The sequence below is a fragment of the Athene noctua genome, chromosome 9 (genome assembly GCF_965140245.1).
Source record: "Athene noctua chromosome 9, bAthNoc1.hap1.1, whole genome shotgun sequence".
NCBI classification, from domain to species: Eukaryota; Metazoa; Chordata; class Aves; order Strigiformes; family Strigidae; genus Athene; species Athene noctua.
The window spans coordinates 4,588,441-4,612,293 of NC_134045.1; the positions used below are offsets into that span (position 1 = coordinate 4,588,441).

Below are 23,853 nucleotides of genomic sequence, written 5' to 3' on the forward strand. Positions count from 1 at the left end.
GGTACAGGGGTGCTCACCCATGGGTGCTGAGTGCCCCAGCCAGCCCCTGGCAGCCCAGCCCCTCCCCCCCAAGCAGGGCCGAGCGGGTCTTTGGAGGAGCTCAGACACAACCTTATTAAAAATTAATATTTCAGTGAGCTAATGCCCTTGCTCTGCCTTTTAATTGATTGGCTAAAAGCACAGCTCTTTGCTGCTCATGGGGGGTATTTTTAATGCCCTTTTATTTCCAGTGATTATTCATTTTTTTTATGGCCCAACAAATGAGTCTGGGGGTGGAGGTACCTGCAGGCGCTTTCAGTGAGGGTCCTGAATAGCAGAGTTCTGGGGTGCATAGGAGAGGGGACAGGGAGAAGGAGATGTCTGCCTGAGCCTAGGGACAGCCCGGTACAGCAGCTTGGCGAGAGGCTGCTGCTGCCCCTCAGTTGCTGCGGGGTGTTCACTCTGAAGCCTAATGATGTGCACGGAGGAAACCTCTTTCCAGGGCGGCCGATTGTGGCTCTGGCTGGGCTGGGCCGGGCCCGGAGGGATGGAGGAGGCAGCCAGCAGGGGTACTGGGGCGGGGGGGTACCGGCACCGGGGGCGGAGCCTGGAGGGGCGGGGCCGGGGCGGGCGGGGCCGCACGGCTCCGGGGCTCGCAGCGACGCGGAGCCGGACGCCGGGGCCGCCGGCTGCAGCGGGGGCCGGGTAAGAGCGGGGCGGGGGGGGTGGGGAATACACGGCGGGAGACCGGTCGCAGGGGGGGGGGAGGTGACACAGGACCGGGTTGGGCTGAGGTTCCGGGTGACAAGTGTCGGGGGGCCCGGCCGTGACAGCGTGGGTAGGGACAATGCTGAGCGACGGAGACCTGGGGGTGATGGAGGGGGTCGGGTGTGCCCGGGTTTGGGGGTGACCGAGGTGACAGATCAGAGGGTGGCCTGGGTGGGGGCGGGGGGAGAGGGCAGGAGATGCCCCCCCCAGCATCTCTGAGTTCCCTTGGGGCGCTCATGTGCCTGGGGTGGGGGCGGTGGGGGGGATGTTCCCCTCAGAGGCGAGCACTGGCCCCAGTCCCTCTTGGGACGGTGGGGGTGTCCCTAGGGGGTGGTCCCAGCTCCCATCGCCCCCACTCCTCTGTCCCAGTGGGCCACGGACCACCCCCGGACTGGGCGGGGGTCCCAGGCGGCGGGGCCAGCCGGGCTATTGGCGGGGGGGGGGACACAAGCCATCGCGGTGGCACCCGGACAGGCCGTGGCAGTGCCTGTGGTGGCTGGAGAGCACAGTGACAGCGGGATGGCCCCGGGGGCTGTCCCTGGTGGGACGGGGTGGAGGGGTGGGGGGGGGTGTTCCCCCATTGCTGGGGCTTTGGGGACCAGGGCCTCAGCGGCAATGGAGCAGTCTGGCTCCCGAGCATCCCCGGGGATGGCCCCATCCCATTTCCTGGGCTACTGCCTTCTGCTGGGGATTTTTCCATCTGGGAAAAGAACCCGGTCCCCACCTGGACCCCAATCCCGGGCAACGGGACCAGGCAGGCACCAGTCTGAGCAAGCCCCAGCTCATGGCAGGGCTGGAAGGAGGCTGGGTTGCTCCGCGGGGGTGCAAGGCTGGAGCTGGGGTCCCTTTGGCACCCAGCACCGGGTCTGAAACACCCCACGGCAGTGCTGGCCTGGCCAGGCAGGAGGTCGTTAACACTGAACCCTACTGATGGCTAGCGGCCAGGGCCATGTTGCTGCCCAAGTGAGCAGCCTGGGAGGAAGGAGGGGCACTGCGAGAGGTGATGGAGCCCCATGGGTGTGGTCCAGCACAGGTGTCCCCTGGGACACATGTTGGGGCTGGTGGCAAGGGGACCACTCCTGTGCCAGCCTAGCACTGCTGCACTGACAGGGGTTAACACTGGACTGTTCCACTCGGATGGTTCAGGCAGGGAAGGGAGGAGGAAGAGGAGGAGGAGGAGGAGGAGGAGGAGGAGGAGGAGGAGGAGGAGGAGGAGGAGGAGGAAGATGTCACCCGTCGATCTGTCATTTCTCTTTTCCGGCCAGCATGGGGGACGCCGCTAGCACCAAGCTGGGCTGGCAGTGAGGCAGGGAGGGTACGGAGGAAGAGGATGGAGAGGGGGGGGCGAAGGTGAAGGCAGCCCCCCCCCCCCCAAAATAGCCCCCACCCCATTGGGCCATCACCATGGCAACGAATTTTAACGACATCATCAAGCAAGGCTACGTGAGGATGAAGAGCAAGAAGCTGGGGGTGAGTGGGAGTCTCGGGGAATGAGGGGGGGTGTGGAGGGGAGCACCCGTGGGTTTGAGGCACTGGTTGCCGCGAGGTGACGTGGCCAGTCCCCCAGCCACATCACCTCTCGCGGCAACCGGTGCCCCTGGTTTTGGGTTGAATAAGCGGCTTTTTGGGGGCTGGGGGGGAGGGGCGGGAGCAGGCCACTTGTTGGTACCCAAATCATCCAGCAGCCCCGGGGGGGGCAGATCCTGCACCGGCCAGATCCTGCACCAGGCGGGGCCCCCTCGGCGGACACGGGTCACCGCAGGGATTTTGGGGTGTCCCCGAGCCCTCCCCCATGCCTCAGTTTCCCTCCACACCCAGTTTTGGCACCAGGGGTGCCTCACGCCGGTGGGGGGGGTTGCTGGGTGCAAATTAGGGGGGTGCTGGAGTGCAGGGCCCGTGGTTGGGGGGCGGGGGGTCTGGCCAGCCTCCATTGCTCGGAGCCGGCAGCAAGGAGCATGCTGGGTAATTTCACGCTAATTAGGGAGAACAAAGAGGGAGCGGGATTTGGGGGGGGACACACACACATGCTTGGGGACGATGGCCCTGGCACCCCCGGAGGCAGGGGCTGTGGGAGAGGGGATGGGGAGACGCCAGGAAGGGAGTCCACTTGGGAGCCTTGCCCACATGCGTTAATTAAGCTCTGTAATAAGGGGGGGTGGGGCTGGGGGGGGGGGGGTGGCAGCCCCAGGTTATCCCCATCCGCAGTGTCCCCTCCTGTCCCCAGGCCAGCAGGGTCAGCAGGACTGGGCAGGGGTCCCAGAGAAAAAGAGGATGGGAACATGGGGACGGGGTGGGGACGGGGCCCCCCACCTGCCCCACGGCAGCTGGCGCTCTCTGTCCGGCAGATCTACCGGCGGTGCTGGCTGGTCTTCCGGAAATCCTCCAGCAAAGGGCCACAGCGCCTGGAGAAGTACCCGGATGAGAAGTCGGCGTGCCTGCGCGGGTGCCCCAAGGTGAGGGGGTGCCGTGGAGGGGTGTTGGGGTCCCTCCTCGCCTAAACTTGCCGGGCTGGACCTGGGTGGCTGTCACCCCGGGCACTCTGGTGGGATCCAGCTGGGCCTGGTGCAGCGGGAGCCGAGGTCTGGGTGCTGCAGGGGCCAGGGTCTGGGTGCAGCCCTCAGTGCCCCCCCTCCCTCCTCCACAGGTCACTGAGATCAGCAATGTCAAGTGCATCACCCGGCTGCCCAAGGAGACCAAGAGACAGGCCGTGGCCATCGTTTTCACCGACGACTCTGCCCGGACCTTCACCTGCGATTCGGGTATGGGGGAGGCTCCAGGGCGGCTGGGCTGGGGGTGCTGGGTGGGGCACCCCGCTTTGGCCAGGGTCGCCCAGAGGCTGCCGTGGTGCCTTGCAGAGCTGGAGGCGGAGGAGTGGTACAAGACGCTGTCGGTGGAGTGCCTGGGCGCCCGCCTGAACGACATCAGCCTGGGGGAGCCCGACCTGCTGGCACCCGGCGTGCAGTGCGAGCAGACGGGTGAGTGTGCCGCGGCGGGCTGCTCGCCTGGGGCTTGTTACGCCCCCCCCGCCCCGAATTATTTTATTTTATAATTTTTCCCCTCTCCAGACCGGTTCAACGTGTTCCTCCTCCCCTGCCCCAACCTGGACGTTTACGGCGAGTGCAAGCTGCAGATCACCCATGAAAACATCTACCTCTGGGACACGCACAACCCCCGGGTGAAGCTGGTCTCCTGGCCCCTCTGCTCCCTGCGCCGCTACGGGCGCGACGCCACCCGCTTCACCTTTGAGGCTGGACGGTGAGATGTCCCCCTCACTGGGACAGGGACCACCTTCACCCTGCGGGGTGCACCAGGAGGGTGCAGGCCTGACACTGGGGTGATGGCCACGGCCCACACAGGGTGCCCACGGCTGGGGAGGTTTGAAACTGGTTCTGGTCCCAACTCAGCAGCATGGAGGTGACATGGGGACAACACTTAAAGCATGGGAAGCTGGGCCAGCTGCCACCGGGGGTGGGGGGGGGAATTTTCTATCCTCCCTTGGCCTGGGGAGCCCGGTGACACCTCGTGCCCCATCCCCGCAGGATGTGCGACGCAGGGGAAGGTCTCTACACCTTCCAGACGCAGGAGGGGGAGCAGATCTACCAGCGCGTGCACAGCGCCACGTTGGCCATCGCCGAGCAGCACAAGAGGGTCCTGCTGGAGATGGAGAAGAACGTCAGGGTGAGCTCCAGCCCACCCTGGGGACACAGCTGGGGGGGGGGGTTGTGGGTGCTCGGGGTGTCCTGTGTCACCCTCACCCCCCCCTCTCATCCACCACAGCTGCTGAACAAGGGCACTGAGCACTTCTCCTACCCCTGCACCCCCACCACCATGCTGCCCCGCAGTGCCTACTGGCACCACATCACCGGCTCCCAGAACATGGCCGAGTCCTCCAGCTATGCCGGTGAGTGTCCCTGTCCCCCACTGAGGGTAGGGGACAGCTGCTCCTCCAGCCCATGGGGCATGTCCCCCCACACACACCCCCCCACCTCCTGCTTTGTCCCCAGGGGAGGCGTACGCAGGCGCCCAGGCCAGCTCGGACACCGACCTTCTCAACAGGTTCATCTTGCTGAAGCCAAAGTCCTCCAAAAGTGACAAGCCTGAAAGCAGGGACCCCACATTGTCCCCGTGAGCTGGTGGGGGGGGACCATGTTGAGGGTCCCCTTTTTCTTCCCTGAGGGGTGGCAAGGATGCAGGCAGCTGCCCCTCTGAGTCCCCAGGGAGACCAAGCTGGGGCATCCTCTATGCCAAGACCCTGGGGGAGCAGGCACTGGCTTGCGCCCTGGCCTGATGTTAGTGGAGGTGACGGCTGGCTCAGACTCGACTGACTTGAAATATATATTGAATAGCCGTATTATAAGAGATTTTTCCTTCTCACACAAATGCAAAGTTCATGGCCGCTGAAGAGCCCTCAGGCAGAGATGCTCAGAGGTTTTTGACTCTTGGGGTCCAGCTGGGAGGTGGAGAAGAGAGGGGGAGGTCAAGATATTTGGTGTGTTTTCTGTGAGGGGGGGGGGGAAGGCCGGAGCGTGACCCTGCCCCGGGGATGGAAGAGCGCTGGAGGATGCAGCTGTGCCAGGCTGAAGGTGTGAGGTTCCAGCATCTCACACTCCCTGTGAAGAGTGGGGTGCTCCTGGAGAGGTCCCACCACCTCTGAGCTGATTTTTGCACTTCTTGAAGCTATTTAAACACTCGCTGTAAAACTGAGATGTCCTCAGGAGAAGCTGTTTTTCCCTCCAGGGTGGTCAGCTGCGGTGAGCATCTGGGCAGAGCTGAGCCCCCCAGCTTTCCCAGGCCGCCCCCAGCCCAGCACCCCTCACTCCTCCACCCGCAGCCGCTCCCCCCGGCCATACCCCTGGTTTATCTGCTGGTGGGCAACCCAGGGACCAGTTCTGGCCAGTAGCATCTGTCCCTTGAGGGGCAGCTTTGCGGATACAAGTCGTCCCTGGGCAGAGAAGGCCACGCCGATGGGGGGACAGCCGTGTTTCTCTGTGCATTCCCATCATCCTCACTCCCTCGTCACCCACCAGTGCAGCTGGGTGAAATCCCTTGCCCAGGGGGAGCTGGGCTTCATGTGCTGAACTCAAAAGCAATTGATTTTTTCTAGTTCTCCTATTTATTGACCTCCTTTAGAAGGGCTATCTTTTTATTGCCGTGCAAACCTTGGTGTTTCTTTGGAGTCTTCTTTCAGTCTGGGTTGGGTGGTCGGTGGTTTTATTTCTGCTCTTAAAGCTCCAGGTCTATGCTTTGGGGACAGGGAGTGTTGTGATGTGGGAACCTGTGGTCTGTAAATACTCTGTCTTGGGTCGGTGTATCTTGTGGCTGAGGTTGGGGGGACGGTGAGGCGGAGGACTGCTCCCCGCAGTGTGGCCGGGTGCGAGGGGCTCGTTGGTGTCCCAGCACCGCCCAGCAGCACGTGCTCCCTGGGTGAGGTGTAACCCGCACTCTTTTTCCTGGCTACACACCTCATCTGGAAAAGATTTAACATTTATTACCAAAAATGTTTGGGTTTTGGTTTTTTTAAGGAGTTGCTCAGTGAATAAACAACCCTTATCCACCCTTCCTGTTTGTCTGTTCCATCCAAACGTGCTCGGGAAGTGCAAGTGGGAGTAGCGCCTGCCGGAGAGAAAAATGCTGATGGGGGAAAGATTCCCCTAAAGCTCCTGGCAGCACGCTGGGCCCAAAGCTTCGTTCTGCCTCCAGCAATGGCCAGGACACTGCAAGTGAAGCCCTAAAACTGCTGGGGAGGTGAGAAGGGTGGAGCGAGTTGTCACCCTCCATCAGAGGAGCGGTTGAGGGAACTGGGGGGGTTTATTCTGGAGGAGGCTGAGGGGAGACCTCCTGGCCCTCTACAACTACCTGAAAGGAGGGTGCAGAGAGGGGGGATAAGTCTCTTCAACCAAGGAACCAGCACCAGGACAAGAGGGAATGGCCTCAAGCTGCCCAGGGCAGGGTCAGGCTGGCTCTGAGGAAGGATTTCTGTGCAGAAGGGGCTGTTGGCCGTTGGAATGGGCTGCCCAGGGCAGGGGGGGAGTCCCCATCCCTGGAGGGGTTGAAGAGTCGGGCTGACCCAGTGCTGAGGGATCTGGTGGGGTTGGGAACGGTCAGGGTGACATTCATGGTTGGATTGGAGGAGCTTCAAGGTCCTTTCCAACCGAGATGATTCTGTGATTCTTTGAAACCCAGAGAGAAAAGTACCCCACTGTCATCCCTCTCCCCCAGCCTCCCGCAGCGCCAGGGATGGATGTGCCAATGCAGTGGTGACTCCCACTCCTCAGATTAAAGTTTCAAGCCTCTCCCTCTCCAAGCTCTTCCAGAATTGTGCCAGTTCAGTTATCTCTGCTGTGCCAGCCACACCAACACTCCCTCCAGGGACAGGACATGTCCCTGATTGTGCCACCGCGAGGACAGGGCTCAGCAGCTCCTCCCCAAAGAGGAAGGCAGCACTGACCTGGGTTGCTCACACCCTTCCCACAGCCCACCTCCACACTGGGACCAGCACACGCCACAGCACAGACGCCTTTCCCCTCCCTCCCAGCCACCATGGCAAAGAAGCAGCCGATCTCTCCAGAAAAGTGTCACCCAGCAGCTCATCCCAAACCCTGCAGGACACTGGCAGAGGGGAGAAGGGGTGACCCAAGCAATTGCTGGAGCCCTTCAGCCACTGCCATGATGGCCACGGTTTGGGACCTGCACCAGGCTCCAGGCCAGCACACAACCCCCCTGGGGCTGTGGGCACACTGGAATCTGTCAGCCAGGGGTTGTTAAGGACAGACCCCCTGACAGCCCAGCTCCTAACATAAAGATTATATTCCATATGGGTAGTCTGTTCCAAAGGAGTCTTTAAATACAGCTAAGCCTGCCTGGCCCATCTGGGCTCGCCAGCAGCACCACCTTCTGCAGCATCTCACTTACAGATCAGCCTCAAACATCTGCTTAAAATGTAGCTCTGGATGGGGAAATGACGGGCTGCCTGCTGCAGGGGATTCTGCTCTCCTTAGGAGACAATGTCAAGAGCAGCAATCAGTGGTAGAGAGCAATACTCCCTCCAAAGCACATCTCATTAAGTTAATGTCTATTGGAGAGAAGTAGATGATGTGACATCTTCTCCTGCAGACCCAGACGAGCTTTCAGGGATGACAGAACATGGAGGGGTAAGGTTTTATTCAGCACAATAAGGTAGGGTAAGGCATGCAAACAAGGTAGGGTTGTGTTACCACAGTACACGCTTCCCAATCCCAAACACCATGTGGCCCAAAACCCTAGGCTAAAACACCCACCAATTCTCTTCCTGCTTTACCCTACATATCATGACGGCTTTCCCTAGGAAGGAGAGACAGGGAAGAGGGACCTCAGCCCAGAGCACTGCCAGACAGAGGCAGGAACCTTCTGCATCATTCACACCTGAGCACTCTCTTGCCAGGGGCCACCTCAGTTTATGGTGAGGACATCGCTCTGAATCTCGTGGCTCAGTTGGGTCTGAAGGTCGCTCAGTTTCTTCTTCAGGCCGGACAGCGCGGAGAGAACGATGGTCTCTGGGCGCAGAGAACCACAGGACTCCACGTTGTAATAAAACCTGAGGTTACAAGTCACAGGGATAAGTCACTGTCTGTCCTACAAGGAGGTACAAAACCAGAGAGGACCCACAGAGCCCACCCTGACCCACCACAGGGAGATCTGCTGGGAATCCCAACCATCATTCACTGCCCAACCAGGAAAGAGCCAGTGCTGCCCCTCCACAACCATCACACCAGCCCTTGTGACTCCACAGGCTGCAAGAGCACTTGTGAGATTTTCTCCAACACTGCGAGGCAGCACAGAGGCAGGGAGTAAGGCTGGTTGAAGGCAATTTTGAAGTGCAAACAACCCAGGAGAGGGGGTACCACCAGCAATCACAGCATGAGAGACCCACATGGGTGAATAAATACCCTAAGCCATTTCCCCCCTCATGTTTCAGCAAGTGCTGTGCTGCCCTACTTGGTAACACAAACTCAGGAGAACTGTCTAGTATCTCCCAGAGGGGAAAACCTTTCAGGGCTGGGCACATCACCAGTTAATTCCAACTTCTGCCCCACTTTTCAGTGAACACCAGCTCCCCAGGCTGACAAACTTCAGCACAGAGTAGATATTCTTGTATTAACAAAGATGATGATGTACCCAGCCAGTTCCCCCCATTTTCCTGGGGTGGCAGCACATTCAGCTTCCTACCTCTCAGGCTTCCCGTTGGGGTCATAGGGCGCCTGAGCATCCTCCTCGTCGATCTCCGAGTACTCACTCTTGGGCCTGGAATCAAAAAGCAGGGAAGGTTAGCACAGAGCCCACTCTCTAGCCCAGCCCCAGAGCACCAAGGCACTCTGCAGCACTGTATAGCCCCAGAGAGTGAGCACTGGGGCTCACACCCAGCAGGCAAAGGAGCAGTCATCAAACATCAAGTCAGAAAAAAAAAAACTCAGTCCCATGTTGGCCCTTCTAGCTCCTCATTAACTGCCACACAGTCACCCCGCTCTGTGCAAACTCAGTGAGCCCTGTGCAGGGCACTATGGCTCCATCCACCTACGCTGGCACCATCTGGCAGGTGCTTACAGCCAAGGGCTGCCGACGCCCGAAGGGATGCTGTTTATTGGAGCCTGGATGCTGTTTATGGAGCAATGGACCTTATGTTATCTTTTTTTCTATTTTTCACTGTGCCAGGAAGACACCAGAGCACTCCAGCACTGTCTGTGCAGCACAGCTGAGATGGGAAGGCTCAGTCAGCTCGTGCCCAGCAGGAAAAAAATCCACTGTACTTCAGACACCAGCTGCATCAGTGAGCCCCATCCTGGTGTCCTGCACCTCTACTCCTCTACACACACCGCCACCAAGTCACCGCAACACCCGTGCATCAGCTAGGCCAACACACCTTTCTACCTGTTGCATCCCTTGGCTTACAGAGCATCATACCAGAGACTGTTTGGAAGCACTTCATCCCTGTAAGAACACCCAAAGCCTTGAGCTGTTTGAGAAGCCAGCACAGAAAATCCTGTGCCCAGCAAGGTCTCCTGCCAGCCTTCCTCTGCCCCAGTGATCTCAACAAAGGCTGGCCCTAGCACCCTGTCATCAGCTGCCTTAAATAAAACTGCACTTCCCAAACAAATCCTGTCTGTAACAAATCACTGACAGATAAAGTGTTAATGGAGCTGGTTCTTCACATTACTTGCAGAACCACCCATGACCAAAAAAACAGGGCAGAGGTTTTCACCACCACGACAGTTGTTTCGAGAGTCCAGCTGCACGCCAGTGCTCCGCCAACAGCCTCAAAAAGCAACTATCATGAAAAGACAAGCCAAAAATAATAGCTAGCCTTGGATAGCAGAGGCCTTTGTCTGTATTGTCTTCACAGGGCATCAGATGAACTTGGAAAGACAGACATATCGCTGGGGAATAGGCAGCTCCAATGCCAGTCTTCCTTCGGGATTTTTCCAACTTTTACATGTACTTTGTAAAGAATTTCTTAAAAAACATTTCCAAGTACCCAGCCTGTTGTATAACACCAGATTCCTGAAGATGAAGCCAATTGCCACCAAACAAAAGAATCCCCATTAGCACCTGCCTTGGGCCACCCAGGCAGGGAAGCACCTCATGGCCAAGGTACACATGCTCAGCTGTGCAGCTGGGGCTGTTCTCTGTGGCAAAGACACCTCCCTCCAAAAGCCCATACTGTCCAAAAGTCACACTGTGACATTCCCCATCCAAAAAGGCAGCAAACCCAATGATACCTAAGCCTGCCTGGCATCTGTCTGTCCAGCTCAAAGCAGTATTCCAAGTCTGCCTCTTGATCAGTTAAAGACTTAGTGTTACAGAAATTAAACCAGATAATTTTTACAGCACCAAAATGAAGTCTAAAATTATTCCAAATCCCCGTTTGAAGTTCCGCATCACAGACATTCTTGCTTCTCAAGCTTTCAATCTATCGCTCAGACAATAAACTAAACTTTGGGGCAATTGATCTGCCACAAATAATTTGGAAACTTCAAAATGATCCAGTTCCACCCCTAAAACTGCTGGTGAAAAAGGACAGGCTGGCACACCAACTCCTGCGACATGCTCCTGACCAACAGAGTTGAGGTGGTGCAGAGCAACCCTCCTCAGCTCTGCACCACCTCACCACAACCAGCCCCTCACAGACTTTCCCCCAGACAGCCTGGTCTGTAGCTGGCAGTTCCTGAAGTCCAGCTTCGGCCCACACGTACAGATCATCAGCGCTAAGGAAAATGCCCGTTTCCACACTTCCAGCATGACCAGCCAGCCTGGTTCCTAACTGCAGATCCCAGAACACCGCCCTGATGAAGTGCTGAAGGAGCCTAATGCCCGGCACATCCCGTTCCCGCCCAGACTGACTGAACTGGACTCATGAACGCGTCCTACAGAGCCCATCAAAGCCACGCGGGGTTCACTCCTCCATCCGTAAAACAGGGCTGGGATGGCTGCAGGCAGATCCCAGCCCATTCCGTGCATGTTATGGATTCACCTGCATCCCCACCCTCGGCAACGAAAGCCTTCTCAAATCTCCTGAGCACAAACCTAGCTGCACAGGATCTCTGTGACAGCCCCTGAGCAGAAAGCCCCTGGCAGTTGGGCTGAGGTGTGAAATCTAGGCTGACTGCACCACCGAGAAGCTCGTTTACTCCTGGATAACTGTACAAGGGACAGCATAAGGCCGCGCTCTGTGACGGGTCCCAGGCTTGGAGCAGACAGCGTGCAGGTACAACAGTCCACTACCTGCCTGCTAGTGCTTGCAGCCATTTGCAGTCAAATTTGGTAGCGCAGGGCCTGGTGGCACCAGGAGGAAAATCCACAGAGCCTCTTCTGCTGCTCAGCCTCCTCTCCAGCTGCAGCTCCGCTCAGGCTTTTGTTCCTGCTTGCTCAGCCCTGGCTTCTGTGGTCCCTGCACCAAATCCTGTTCCTGTATCGAGGTTTCCCCAGCCTTGAGTGCAGCTCTGGCTGCTGCCCTGCTGTTAACAGTGGCATATCCAGCACCCCATCTAGTCCTTGCTCTCAGCCTGCCTTGGCTAAAGCACCTGGTTCCTCGCTCTGCCGCTGGCTCCAGTGTGCTCAACGTCAGGATGTCTGCTATGTGGTCACTGGGATGAGGAGCCAGAAGCAGCTCAGGTATCTACTCACAGAAGGGTGCTGCTAGGTGAAGTCCTGGCCAAAGCAGGGCAGCAGCTTTCCAAAAGCAAAACCATGACACTTTTAGATGAGATGCAGCATGCTACTGGTGCAGAATGGTACGTCAGAGCAGAGGGAAGGGCCAGAGAGGAAAACCCTGCTGCCAGAGCTTGTGCTCCGTGAGTGAGGAGATGTATGAGTGAAATCAGAGCCACACACTGGGCTTCCTCAAACAAAGAGAGCTGCAAAATCAGTCTTGCAACCTAACCTTCTGCTCTCGTAGCAACCTCTTCCACCTTGCGTGGACCTATTCCTTCCTCAGACCTTACCCTGACCTACATATCACTTGTGCAGGGAAGAAAAAACAGGAACGAGTTGAGAAAGAACATGAAAGTGAGGTAAAGTAGCAGTGATGGTACGTGAGAAGAGGACAAGAAGTGGCCACACGCCAATCTGCCTTGCACGCAGCTGCAATCAAGCGACTGGTTTTGGTACCCTAACACAGGAACAAAGTCTATGCAAAGGGAAACAATATGCATGCTCATGATTGCTTACTGACACAAGTTATCCCCAGGGCTGAAATTTAGGTGCCTGCTGGAAAATCTTCTCCAGCACCTCCAGACATTAGGACTTACCACTCCTCTGGTTTGGGGTATACGGTGTGCCTCAGCGCATTGTCCGGGTCATACTCGAAGGCTACACCTGCTGTGGGGTTCCACTTGGCGTGTTCCTTGCCAAAGCCCTTCTTGGCATAGGCTCGCAGTCTCAGCTCCTGGCCCTTCCGCAGCTTCACAATGAGGATGTCTGTGGAAAAGCACACGCCTGTTTGAAAAGGCTGCAGAGGAGAAATTAGCATGCAGGATCACACCAGGGCAAAGACAGGAATTTTCAGTGCCCAGGAAGATGCTAGTGGAAGCCAGGGCTCACTTGGATTCTTAGAGGGGCTCATCTGTGTCCCCAGAGTACCTAGAACACATTCTGCTAGGTAAAAAGGAGTCACACAGCCCCCTCAAAACAGCTGACAGAACACCCTTTTGCATCTTTGTTGCCTTCGAGCTATCATGAAGAAAGAGAGAAGCATCCTCCGACATAGGACTTCAGCTCTGGGGATTAAGTGGCATTAAGACAAAATGCTAACCCACTGATGTAGTGATGCTGGTGTCTCTCAACTGCCAGCTCTACAGCTGCCTTACAGTTACACAGCTAGTAAAGGAAGAATGAGTTCCAAGAGCCTGAAAGAAAAATTCATTTTCTCCTCCAGCTCTTATTCCCAGTGAAATGCCACTTACCATCCTGCTCGACATAGTCATTGGGGTCATTGTCTCTGCTCCGAGATGTTACCTGCAGAAGAACAAAAGCAAGGGAATTAATGGCAACATCTGCTTTTCTCTCCACATCAAACAGTAGTTGCCTGTGAAAGTTAGAGACTGCCAAGAGCCACTCTAGGGTGACTTAATGCAACAAATCCATCCACTCTATTTAACAGAAATCAGGACAATTCAGGCAGCTGCAGCTAGGCACGCAGTATCCCACTCCTGCCTGCCTCCTGAGCTGCTCTCCCCACCAGGATGGAAAGTGCTCCAGCCCAGCCCAGTGCAGCTGCGTGGTTCTGTCACTCCCATGACTGCTGGCAGGTGACACATAGCACTCACAGCACCTCAGCCAAGGCAGGCAACAGACAGTGGGCTACAGACAGGCTTTAACCAGGTAGACACTGTCACCAGCCACCAGGTTGTGGTGACATCCAGATGTGGCCTCAATAACATTTTAAAACATTCTCCATTAAATCCCTTTGCATCTCTTCTGCTTTGGCTCCACCAACCCTCCCCAAGGCAACCAAGCAGGAGCCGTGTGGCAGCAGCGTCCTGGCCTGGTCTCCTCACACCTTGTCACAGTGAGAGCCAAGAACCAGAAAACCACAGGCCTCTGGGCTGCTGCCAAGCCTTTGAAGAGGCTGACTTTGCCAGAGCCCCAGCAAACACAGTGACACAGCAACAGTGCACAAGCGCACACACCACAAGTGTCTGAAGCGAGATTGAGGGCAACACTAACGTCTCCTAGGAGTTTGAGATGAGGGGTGCAGGGTGAGGCTTTAAGAAGGCTATATTGCTTTAACATGCCATGGGTCAGCATATGAAGGACAACAAGGCGAAGAAGAGGAGGGCACTAGCACATTACTGTTTCTGCAGATCCTTCTGCTTTGTGCTCTCACTATGTTTTAAGTGGGTCTTTAGGCAACGTGAAACGTGCTCAAAGGCCTTGTTTTGTCTACATCCCATGTGTTCACCACTCCAGCCTCGACAGGAACGTAGAGAGAGGATTCACTGGCAAGCAGAGGGATTGCACTGACCGGTATGACCCGGGGGTTGTTGGAGATGAGATCACGGGACGTGACGTGACGAGTCTGGTCTTCATTGCAGCGGACATCAAGGGTGAACTCCACAGAGCACTCCGGACAGAACTCGTCACATGTGCAGTCCTGGGACAGACATGTGTCAAGACCTTTCTGCCAAACCTCTCCCAGCAAGAAATTAGTAGCGCTTCCCATGAGAGCAGACACCCATCACTATCAAAATAAGCACCCAAACATTTTGCTGGACTCACTCTGGAATATTGCATCTTATCCACAATGTCATCGCTAGTGAGTGGGATGAGACCTGTGGAAAGAAGGAAATTGGGGAACATCTGAGCAAGACCATGGGAACACCAACCCTCCTGCTAAAATGGGTGGAGGAACAGCAGCCTCCTGACAAAGGTGTTTCGGTGTCTAAAGACTGATTTTGCCCATGACCTCTGCCTTGCCCCACACCTTCATCTTCCTCCCCATGCCTGGCACTCACCCAGCCTGTGTGCAATGAATTCATCATGGAGCACGGAGGAGTTGGCGTCTATCTGGACCCAGTCAATGGCTGCAGAGAGAAAAAGTCACAGACTGACAAACATTTCTGTGTGGAAAAGCCAGGCAGCTCATGAGGGCACAGAAAACGTTACAGACACTACAGTGAAGCTGAGACAGCACCTGGTAAGATATAGGACTGGCTAAACATGGGTGAGGTGAGCTGAAGGCAGCCTGGAGAGGGAAGGAAAATGGAGGGGAAGCAGTGAGAGGGACGGGGACAGGAGCCCAAGGGACTGCGACCACAGGCAAGCGAAAGGCGGTACCTATGATGGGGACCTCTGCGATGAACACTCTTCGAATGGAATTTGCCACCCTGAGGGAGAGAAACACTCGTCTTCAGGCACGAAGGCCCGTGGAGCTTAGCGACACAGCCGCCTGTCTGCAGAGACGCAGGCCGGGGCCGAGGCCTGGGCTCCGCCTCGGGGCCCCTGGCCGGGCCCGCACTGGGGGTGCCCAGCGGCCGAGGGCTGCTGGCAGGAGGCGGCGACCCGAGGGGGCGATCCCCGCGGCCCCGCCCGTCGCCGCCGGAGAGGCAGGGCCTGCGGGCGCCGCCGCCGGGGCCTACCGCGGCCTGGTCCGTCCCCGGGCCCGCCCGCCCCGCGCCGCCATCCCGGCCCCGCGGCGCTGCTCACGCCAGGTCCGTGTTCTCGATGATGAACTTGACGTTCTCGTCCGTCAGCTCGGTGATGCGCACCGTGGGCTGGTTGGCGTACGGCATGGCCGCCCCGCGCCGCTCCCGCCCTGCCGCCGCCGCCGCCGCCCGTGCCCGCCCCCCGGCGGCCGCCGCCCGGAGGCCCCGCCCACTCCGTCTCGGCCCGTCCCCGCCCCGCTCCCCCCGCCGGTGCGCCCCCAAAAAGACTCCGTGCCAGGCTGGGCTGCGGCTTTATTGGTGTCGGGGAAAGGTCGGGCGCGGCCCGTCCTGCCTCCCGCGCCGTCGGCTCCCGCCTCACCGGCGCTGGTTCAGCCCCGCCAGGTTCCTGAGCTGTGGGGCAGAGGGAGAAGGGGGTTAGTACCGGCGCCCCGGGGGCAGAGGCCACGCTCCCTGAGGCACCGAGGCCTTTCCCCAGCCCTGGAGGTGTCGGCAGGCCTTGCTCCAGAAGAGGCCATGGAGCAGGGGTGATGAGGGGGGACCTGTGTGCCTGGGGGCTGAAAGGTGCCATTTGTGGTCAGAGGATGGGGGTGAATGCAGGAGGGTGGGAGAAGGTTCACCCTAGCTCTAGCCATAAGCCCCCCTCCCACCCCAACTTGCTCTCTGGGTTAGTAGGTTTCAGCTTGGTTTTATTTCTGCAGCCACACAGACCCCAAGGTTGAATTTAAGCCTCTGAGGCATTCGGCTTGCTTGTCCATTCTGCAGAGACCTGGAGAGCTCAGCACACCCATACAGCAGCTGCGCCCTCAGACGTGGGAGTCCGGACTGGTTGCCCCTAATAGTTAATGTACTGGGATGGTCTTGCCCTAAAACTAGCCGGCTGCAACCCAGTCCCCCTCAGAAGCAGCCTAGTTCCTCCCGCGCGGTGGCTCTGCTGCAGGGTCAGACTCAACATGCGGCAATGGGGCACCTCAGGCCCAGACCGCAGGGACACAAACTGCAGGAGAGCCCCGGGCTGATGTGCAGGAGCACAAACATAGCAAGGGGCTTTCTCTGGTGGAGGATCCTTCTGGCATACACAGGTGTGAAAGCAGAGAGGCTGAGAAACACTAAAGATATGAAATCATTCCACTATAACTGCATGCGGAAGGAGGTGGGATAAATTCTTGAGAACCGCTTCATACAGTCAAAATTATTTCTAATTTATGTTCCAGCCTGTTTGTCTTGTACTGGTACAAGGAAAACTTATTTCTGACAACAAGGAAGTCACTTTGCTGCTAAATGCAACAATTTGGAATTGTCCAAAAATAGAATCACGGGGAGTCCCTGAAGCCCTTCAAAAATCATTCCTGGGTACATGAAGGATTGTTTTGTACCCCAGAGGAAGTGTGCATGGGCACAAAGCAGTCCAGACTACTACCAAGAAGTGAGTGAATTCTTGGAAGGACACTGCAGTCAACTGAAACAGCCTGAGGAAGTCACCCTGCTGTGGCTCAGGGACAGATGCAACCTCACAAGTGTCCACGGGGGCATGGACCTTCCTGTCAAGGTCTCCAGCATAGGGACTGGCAGAGGAAGAGATCTTGTGATGAGCAATGCAGAACAGTTGTATTTATTCTGATCTCCTGTCTCTCACTCCTAAATCTCACCCTGCAGCTTCACTTATTTTTTTATGCTCTGAACTAACTCCAAACTACCTAGAAAATCATCCTCACGTGTAGTTAAGTTATGATAGGCAATTCTTTTCCATGCTGTCCTCTAGATTTGGGAGGAAAAACATGCTGACATTCACCACAGAAGGGAACAGAAACAATTTTGCCCTTACAGCCCTGCTGATTTCAGCATTACTTACAGTAACTGCAGCTCCCATCAGGCCCTGGACAACTGCTTCTCCAGTTGACTGTACCTAGGAGACACAAGGAGAATATGACCTTTTGCTTTCTTCTGCACTTACACTTGTGGCCATCCAAACACAGAAATGTAATGCACAACAAACATGCATTTGCTACAGAGAGGTGCTGACAGAAGTCAAGCACTGAAGACAAATAGCCAGAGATAAGAAACATGAAAGAGATTTCCTGGGAATGTATGTCTCCTAACCATCAAGCCAGTCTGACAAAGAGGGCACCTATGTGTCATTTTACTAGAGAAGTAACAGCATTTGTGCAATCACCCACCAGGACCAGGTGGTCTCTCAGCAGATGTGTGCTCTGAAAAGCCAGGTCTGTCTGCATGTGCGTTTGGGGAGAAGGGGGACTTGTCCTGTAACAGTACCTGATTAGCTGTATCACTCATGTTCATGGCATCAGCTACTCTGTTTTCCAGGAAGCGCCAAGTGTCCTCGAAGTCAGGGGATGAATCCTGCATCATCACCAGTTCGGTGGTGTTGTAGATGCCAGTGAGCACAGCCCGACGAGTGTACCAGTTAAACTGCAAGGGCATGAAGTGAGAGAGAGAGAGAGAAAGGTGTGACCTGAATGCAGATTAAGAACGCAGCTCACAAAAGCAGATTAGAGAACAGCCAAGGAAAACAGCATACTGACTGCACGCTCTTTCCCCACTTAAACTGTGTAACTCGTCCCTGTGATGCAGTGGGCCACCAGCCAACACCGACATCTGACAGCTCAGCTGCTCCCGTGGCACCAGGCAGAGGTCACAAGAACGGTGTCTAAAACTGCTGAACAAAATCCCCACCACCTGCTTCTGGTCACAAGCAGGCACCTGCAGCAGCCAGCAAGGAATTCTCCCTTGCCCAGCTAGCCTGTGTGCACTGTGCAAGAGTTCTTCTTTGCTTTACAGACTGCTAGCAGGCAATGCAAAGCTCCAATTCTAGAACGGATTAGATGAGAAACGGCTATATTTACTACTGAACTCAAGCTGCTGTTCACACCAGATACAAGCATGAAGAAAGAGAACAGAGGACAGAATTGCGCAAGACATCATGCAGAGATACACCTTTCCCAAATCCTATCACTGAAATACCAGTGCTGCCTGCTGAATCACTAATGCATCAGACCACTGCTGACAGCAATGCTGTAGGATGCGTTACAACAGTAAGTTACACAATGCAAAGATGCACAAATAACTCAAACTCTTCAGTTTTTCCAGTTGCACTTGAACCACTGGCAGATGAAATACATAAACATTTTTAAAAATGAGTCTTCATTTTCTGCTATCACCTAGAAAAAATACTGGTCGTTCCGTTCACAATTACAAAGCAACAAAAAAAAAGAAAATACAAGCCTTGATTTTGAAAACAACAGTTGGACTGAAAGCTCTACTGTCTGCACCATGACCTGCAAGCTTTGACAAAGGGAGAAACATGAGGGATGTCGCCAGTTGCAGCTGGACCTCTCAGGTGCCTGAGACCAAACTGTTGATTCTCTCGCTCCAAAAAAACCCACCCAAAGGGTCTCTGAGGCATGGGCATACCCTGCCTAGCTCCTGGCGCTGTGAAGAGACACTGCAAGTGACATTAAACCCCTGCACCGGGAAAAAGGGAAGGGGCTCAGCATCACAGCTTCCCAAGAAAACTCCTGTAACTGGTCAGAAGGTGCAAACAAAAGACAGACTTTAGCACTTCTCTTAATCCCTGTGTCAGTGAGGAGACTTTAGGAACAGCTCAGTGCAGACACTGACTCTGACATGTCAATTTGACTTTCATAACCCATAAGGGACTTGCAGATCCTGATGCAATCAGTCTTTCAGTTCTCTTCTGGTTTGTTCGTTTCATTTTTCCATCATCTTATTTATTTTTCACTGCAGTAGCTTCTCTTTTATACACAGATAAAAGAATCTTATTAAAGTAGTTTGTTAAAATGGTTCATTTAGCTTTTCCCATCTCTCCCTACATCTATATGAATTAAAGTAATTTATTAATTGCTTTAATTAAGGTTATAATTTTCTTTTATTTCCTGCCAGAAAGATGAAAGCTTTAATAAGCTACTGGTATTTTTAGGTAGGTTATTTAAAGGTTTTCAAGTCAAATCTGTAAATGCTACTGCTGGTGGAAGAGACAGCTGCTTCAACAGAGACACACTGAATACTGGATCAACTTCTTAGTCTCAAAAATCTCAACCATTTCATCTGTGTCTTCAACAACAACAACAAAAAAAAGAGCCTAGGAAAGTAGGTACTTTTAATTTGCACTAATCCCATTAGCACTAATTTGCATTTAGTCCCACTGGCTCCTAAATCTCTTTGGAAATTAGACTACAGCTTATAACGACCCTTGGGTGCTTCTGGAAATGTCTTCCTCATTCAACAAATGGATCATTTCAAGAGATGTGGCCCAACGCCTACGTCAACCCAACATTTTACTGAAGTGCTGAGGGGTACAACGAGCTGCTCTGCAAAGCACGAAAACTTACGTCTGTGGACTGGTCTCCAGCATACTGCCATATATCATCAATCATGCTGGTGAGGAGGTTGAGGCTGGAAGGGATGTTATGTGGGAGCAACAGGATGCTCAGAGCCTGAGAAAGGAACACACAGATAAATGGGAGAGTCGAAGAGAGAAGGACATTATATTAAGGCAGATCTACAATGCTCTGCTCTGTTATCTTTTCCCTATTCCTCTTGCCTCCAGCTGCCAGTACCAAGTCCTCCCAGCTCTTTCCAGCTAGCACCGATCTTTCCAACCGGCGGGATTTGTTGGGAATATACAGTGTGGCAGCCGAGCTCAGGCCTCGGCCTGCACTGGAGCCCACAGCTCGGCGCTCAGCTCCAATGCCACGTGTTGTCTCTCCCGAGCTGCCTCTCCAGGCAGGGAAACAGCACAGGCTGAGCTGACTCACACTTGCGCTGTGCCCCTACAGGCAGAAAGTCAAACCTGTCATTTCTCTGAATTTGACTTTGAACTCAAAGCAGCTACCAAGGGCAGAACAGCCAGCCATAATGGCCCTGCTGGCATCCTGCAGCCTTTGAGCATAGCAACGCAAGGCCAGGAGAGTCACAAACCACCCACATCCTTCAGAAGACAAGTTATGCTAATCTGGAACAAAAACATGAATCCTGTCTTCTCTCTCTGCAAGGAGCATTGGATTCAGCTGCCCAGGGGCCAGCAGTGATTCTGGACAACAGAGGCTGACTTTGCAGCAATCTTTGCAGCCCAAGGTTGGAACTGTCCGCTTGTTACTGTGGCCACAATTCAATTCCCTTCCCACCCTGGGAAAAACAGCCCGAGACTTAAATCTGAATTTTGAAGCACAGAGCACTCTCAGTTCACAGATCTATCCCTCAAGGTGCCAAGGGTTTGTCACTCACACACTAGGCAGGCAGTTCCCCGCAACAAAGCAGTAGTTCTGCATTTCCAGGCACCAGGTGATACCGGTGCAGGCAAAACAATGCTGCAAGGAGCCTGACTGGCAGTGACACTGCAAATGGGACTGAGCAGAGACACAGGTTATCCCTTGGGGGATCCCAGATGGGTAGAATGAACAATGGACAAAGGTTTGACTTTCCAGAACTCAATAAATAGTTGTTCTAAGTGTTTAACTGCCTCCTTCCAAGGTTGCTATCCTCTTGAAGGCTACAAATCATCTGAAACCAGCGAGGGTTTCATTTACAACCTTGAACTACTCAGGTGGAGAGACTATGTGGAAGGCCACAGGGTGTTTAAAATACACACAAAAAGAGACAATCTTGATATTCATTCTATACCTGGGGCCATTTCTCAATATATGGAATCAGCATCCTCAGTCTGGCTTCCACAGCATCTCTCAGGAATTGATCTGTAGATTTCTTCCTGGGTAAGGAAAAAACCCCACAAATAGAAGAACATCCAAGTTAAACTCAGTTCTGAACTTTAAAGGTATGCAAACTATTAAGCATCCTTCATGCCTCTGGTCTAACTCTGTATCTGGGCAGGTGGTTTTATTTGGATAAATTACACTTTTTACTTAAAGTATCTGTGTCCCAGGTGGCCTCTCTGTCTATCCAGTCCCCAAAGTCTGCCAAGGAAGATGTCTTTTCATACCCAGTACTCACTCTGCTTTGCCCAACTGCACTAGTTTTTGTTCTTGCTCCAGCAGCTCAGACAGCTTGGTGTTGCACTGAGACACAAAGTGCAGGATCAGTTCACTGCCATCACTGTGAAACATCCCTGCAGCAGCAACAGAGAGACCCAGGGTCTGTAGGGAAAAAAGGAGAAGCACAGACAAGGTCATACACTGCTAGGCAGGATCCAGCTAGGAAAAATGTTGTATTTGTTTTGGGAATGAAGTTACATGAATTTAAACAAAGCAACACTGCATTAAAAAGCGCTTCCTGTACATGTTTTCCTTTCTTTAGGATCACCACTCCACATTGTGCCTTAGTTTAACTCTGACGGTAGCTGGGACACGTTCCTGCCCAGTACCATTTGCTGACTAGGGTGCATTGCCCAAGAGTATGTGGGGGAAGCATGCAGGCCTGGCTGTCTTTGGACTTCAGCTCCATCCAGTTTGCAACTGGTTCTTTGCTTCTCTCCCACATACCTTGGCTCCCTCTGCAATGGCTTCTGCAGTCCAGCCATGTTCAGGCACAAACTCCAGCGCTGCTGTGAGGATTCGATGCTGCAGCTGCTCCTCGCTCTCATAGTCCTCAGACTCCTGGCCGCCCTGGCCAGTGTAACTATGAGAAGGTTACAGTGAGGGGAACGTCACCATCAAACATCAGCAACTTGGACTCTGCCACTCACTCACTGCCACCACTGCGTGCAGGCACGCTCTGAGATCTGCTTTCTTAGTATAAATCTCACCTCCTCTTGTAAAATCCTTTCCTTTCCAGAAAAAGTATTCTTAACCAAACTTTGCCATGAGAGGAGAAGAGAAAAATAAGGGAGGGCTCAGTCTAGGTGCCTACCTGGAGACCTATCAGCCTCAGATTCCCCCTCCTTTAAAAAAAAGCTAAACTATAAGATTTTCCAGTGGGGGAAGTAGGCTTATGGACAACATATTGTCCATATTTTGTGTAGATTTACACAAAAATCCAGAAGTGAAGGCTTGCGCTTTGCAGACCAGAGAGGCTCCCTCTTGAAAGCAAGTCCCATCCCGTCTCCATGGCAGACAATGGAATTTGCACTGTCACAACAAATCAGCTCTCCAGCTGCTTCAGTCTGAGTCTCCATTAACTCTGGATCTCGTTGCCTCCGAGTTTCAATTGTGAATTTCAGGAAAGCAAAGCCTTCCAATCCTGCTGTCAGCAGGACAGCGCTAGGAATAGCTAGTGGGTTACCTGGGGCGAGGGCCATGAGGTTTCTGTTCAGGCTGGTGATCAGTTGGATGAGAATCGAACTGCTGCTGAAAGGAAGATGCCAACGGCTCCTTCTGCTCATCGGAGACTCTCCTCAGCACAGCTGAGGCCTGCAGAGCACGCTGTGGTGAGTAGAGCTGGCACCTCACCACTGAAAGGGAAACCAAGAGAGTCAGATCTCTCCTTCCTATAAGAGGAAGCACAGGAAACTAAGGTGAAGAAGAGAGTTACAATAACACAGCTGAAAAGAACAGAAATTTGTAAATGGTATTTTTTTACACTTCCAAAAAGAACCCCTCTCTGCTAAGCTCACACTTACTCGATGAAAATAAAGTGAAAATGTTTTGTGAGAAAAAGGTCCGCACAGAAGGCACGTATTGCAAATAGACAGGAGTTTCCCAATCTTGGACTGGACACGTGCCTTCTCTCCTTTTCAGTCCCTGATGAAGGACAAGAGTTAGAGGAAGGAGCTGACCCCTGAGCTCAGGGCAAGAGAAGAGCGAGCAGTCTTAACAGATACAACTCAAATGACTCAAAGGCAACACAGCTTTCAATTACGGCTACTCTCTGAGAATTTTTCATTTAACTGCAGTGAGGTTTTGGGTTTTTTAGTAAGCCTGGGTTGCACGGCCCACACTTTAAAAAAAGCCACCACCAAACACCCCTTCAAACCCAACGCCTCTCCAGTTCCCTCACACACTGCAGGGGTCAGTTTCCAGGGCAGGGAGGTGTGAGAGGCTGGCCGGGCACCAGCCCGGGTCACCTCACACCAGGCCCCGCACAGCCTCCTTCACCACGGCACTGCGCTCCCCAAAGAGACCCTCAGGGGCCAGGCTGAGTGTCTCCGACCCCACATCCCGCCTGTGGCCCGCGGCCACCGGCGTCAGGCCAGCCTCGGCTCGGCTTTGGGGTCTAGAACTGGGCCTGGGCCTTGAGCGGCCCCACAGCCCCGTGGCGCCCCCTAGCGGTGCCCCGCCTCTGCCCTTCACCTCACCTTCCCCCGCCCCGCCCCTCCCCGCCCCGCCCGGCCCCGCCCGCCCCGGGCACGGGCACGGGCACGGGCACGGGCACGGGCACGGGCACGGGCACGGGCACGCCGTCCCTCCCCCCCAGGTCGCGCCCCCCGACCCCTCACCCGCACGGCCCCGCCACAGCCGCCAGCCCGCCCGCCGCAGGCTGCCCGCCGCCGCCATCTTGGAAGCGGGCAGAGGGCGATGACGTCGCGGGGGCGGGGCGGGAC

General features: G+C 54.8%; 3 protein-coding genes across 6 annotated transcripts; 1 reads left to right on the forward strand and 2 right to left on the reverse strand.

The window, feature by feature from the left end:
- The first annotated feature begins 638 nt into the window (after positions 1-638).
- On the forward strand, positions 639-6,297 carry DOK4 (docking protein 4). The gene is made up of 9 exons (XM_074913156.1): positions 639-684; positions 2,013-2,217; positions 3,093-3,200; positions 3,392-3,506; positions 3,603-3,722; positions 3,813-4,002; positions 4,287-4,425; positions 4,525-4,648; positions 4,752-6,297. The coding sequence occupies exons 2-9, from the start codon at positions 2,152-2,154 to the stop codon at positions 4,874-4,876; spliced, it is 987 nt and encodes a 328-aa protein (XP_074769257.1). The 5' UTR covers positions 639-684; positions 2,013-2,151; the 3' UTR covers positions 4,877-6,297.
- A 1,594-nt stretch (positions 6,298-7,891) lies between these two features.
- On the reverse strand, positions 7,892-15,555 carry POLR2C (RNA polymerase II subunit C). 3 transcript variants are annotated; one of them, XM_074913013.1, is made up of 9 exons: positions 15,424-15,555; positions 15,055-15,104; positions 14,733-14,801; positions 14,497-14,549; positions 14,243-14,371; positions 13,182-13,233; positions 12,528-12,696; positions 8,953-9,027; positions 7,892-8,320 (listed from the first exon to the last, which is right to left on the reverse strand). In XM_074913013.1, exons 1-9 carry the CDS (start codon positions 15,507-15,509, stop codon positions 8,176-8,178), a joined length of 828 nt encoding a protein of 275 aa, XP_074769114.1. In that variant the 5' UTR covers positions 15,510-15,555; the 3' UTR covers positions 7,892-8,175. The 3 variants fall into 3 exon arrangements, with proteins under 3 accessions (XP_074769114.1, XP_074769115.1, XP_074769116.1); XM_074913014.1 differs by lacking the exon at positions 15,424-15,555 and adding an exon at positions 15,357-15,415; XM_074913015.1 differs by lacking the exon at positions 14,243-14,371.
- Positions 15,556-15,657: 102 nt separating this feature from the next.
- COQ9 (coenzyme Q9) lies at positions 15,658-23,851 on the reverse strand. 2 transcript variants are annotated; one of them, XM_074913032.1, is made up of 9 exons: positions 23,749-23,850; positions 22,596-22,764; positions 21,857-21,992; positions 21,369-21,511; positions 21,042-21,126; positions 19,751-19,855; positions 17,655-17,810; positions 17,233-17,286; positions 15,658-15,773 (listed from the first exon to the last, which is right to left on the reverse strand). In XM_074913032.1, exons 1-9 carry the CDS (start codon positions 23,804-23,806, stop codon positions 15,738-15,740), a joined length of 942 nt encoding a protein of 313 aa, XP_074769133.1. In that variant the 5' UTR covers positions 23,807-23,850; the 3' UTR covers positions 15,658-15,737. The 2 variants fall into 2 exon arrangements, with proteins under 2 accessions (XP_074769133.1, XP_074769132.1); XM_074913031.1 differs by lacking the exon at positions 15,658-15,773 and having other exon boundaries at positions 17,070-17,286; positions 23,749-23,851.
- Positions 23,852-23,853: the final 2 nt, after the last annotated feature.

Excerpts from the sequence above, each read along its gene's own strand:
- DOK4 (XM_074913156.1), top strand. The coding sequence starts at position 2,152 with ATGGCAACGAATTTTAACGACATCATCAAGCAAGGCTACGTGAGGATG. Across the intron at positions 2,218-3,092 it reads TGAAGAGCAAGAAGCTGGGG|ATCTACCGGCGGTGCTGGCT; the intron begins GTGAGTGGGAGT and ends TCTGTCCGGCAG. Across the intron at positions 4,003-4,286 it reads TTCACCTTTGAGGCTGGACG|GATGTGCGACGCAGGGGAAG; the intron begins GTGAGATGTCCC and ends CCATCCCCGCAG.
- POLR2C (XM_074913013.1), bottom strand. The coding sequence starts at position 15,509 with ATGCCGTACGCCAACCAGCCCACGGTGCGCATCACCGAGCTGACGGAC. Across the intron at positions 14,802-15,054 it reads CGCAGAGGTCCCCATCATAG|CCATTGACTGGGTCCAGATA; the intron begins GTACCGCCTTTC and ends TTCTCTCTGCAG. Across the intron at positions 14,550-14,732 it reads ATTCATTGCACACAGGCTGG|GTCTCATCCCACTCACTAGC; the intron begins GTGAGTGCCAGG and ends TTCTTTCCACAG.
- COQ9 (XM_074913031.1), bottom strand. The coding sequence starts at position 23,806 with ATGGCGGCGGCGGGCAGCCTGCGGCGGGCGGGCTGGCGGCTGTGGCGG. Across the intron at positions 21,993-22,595 it reads CCTCATGGCCCTCGCCCCAG|TTACACTGGCCAGGGCGGCC; the intron begins GTAACCCACTAG and ends ACCTTCTCATAG. Across the intron at positions 17,287-17,654 it reads TGAGTGATACAGCTAATCAG|GTACAGTCAACTGGAGAAGC; the intron begins GTACTGTTACAG and ends TGTGTCTCCTAG.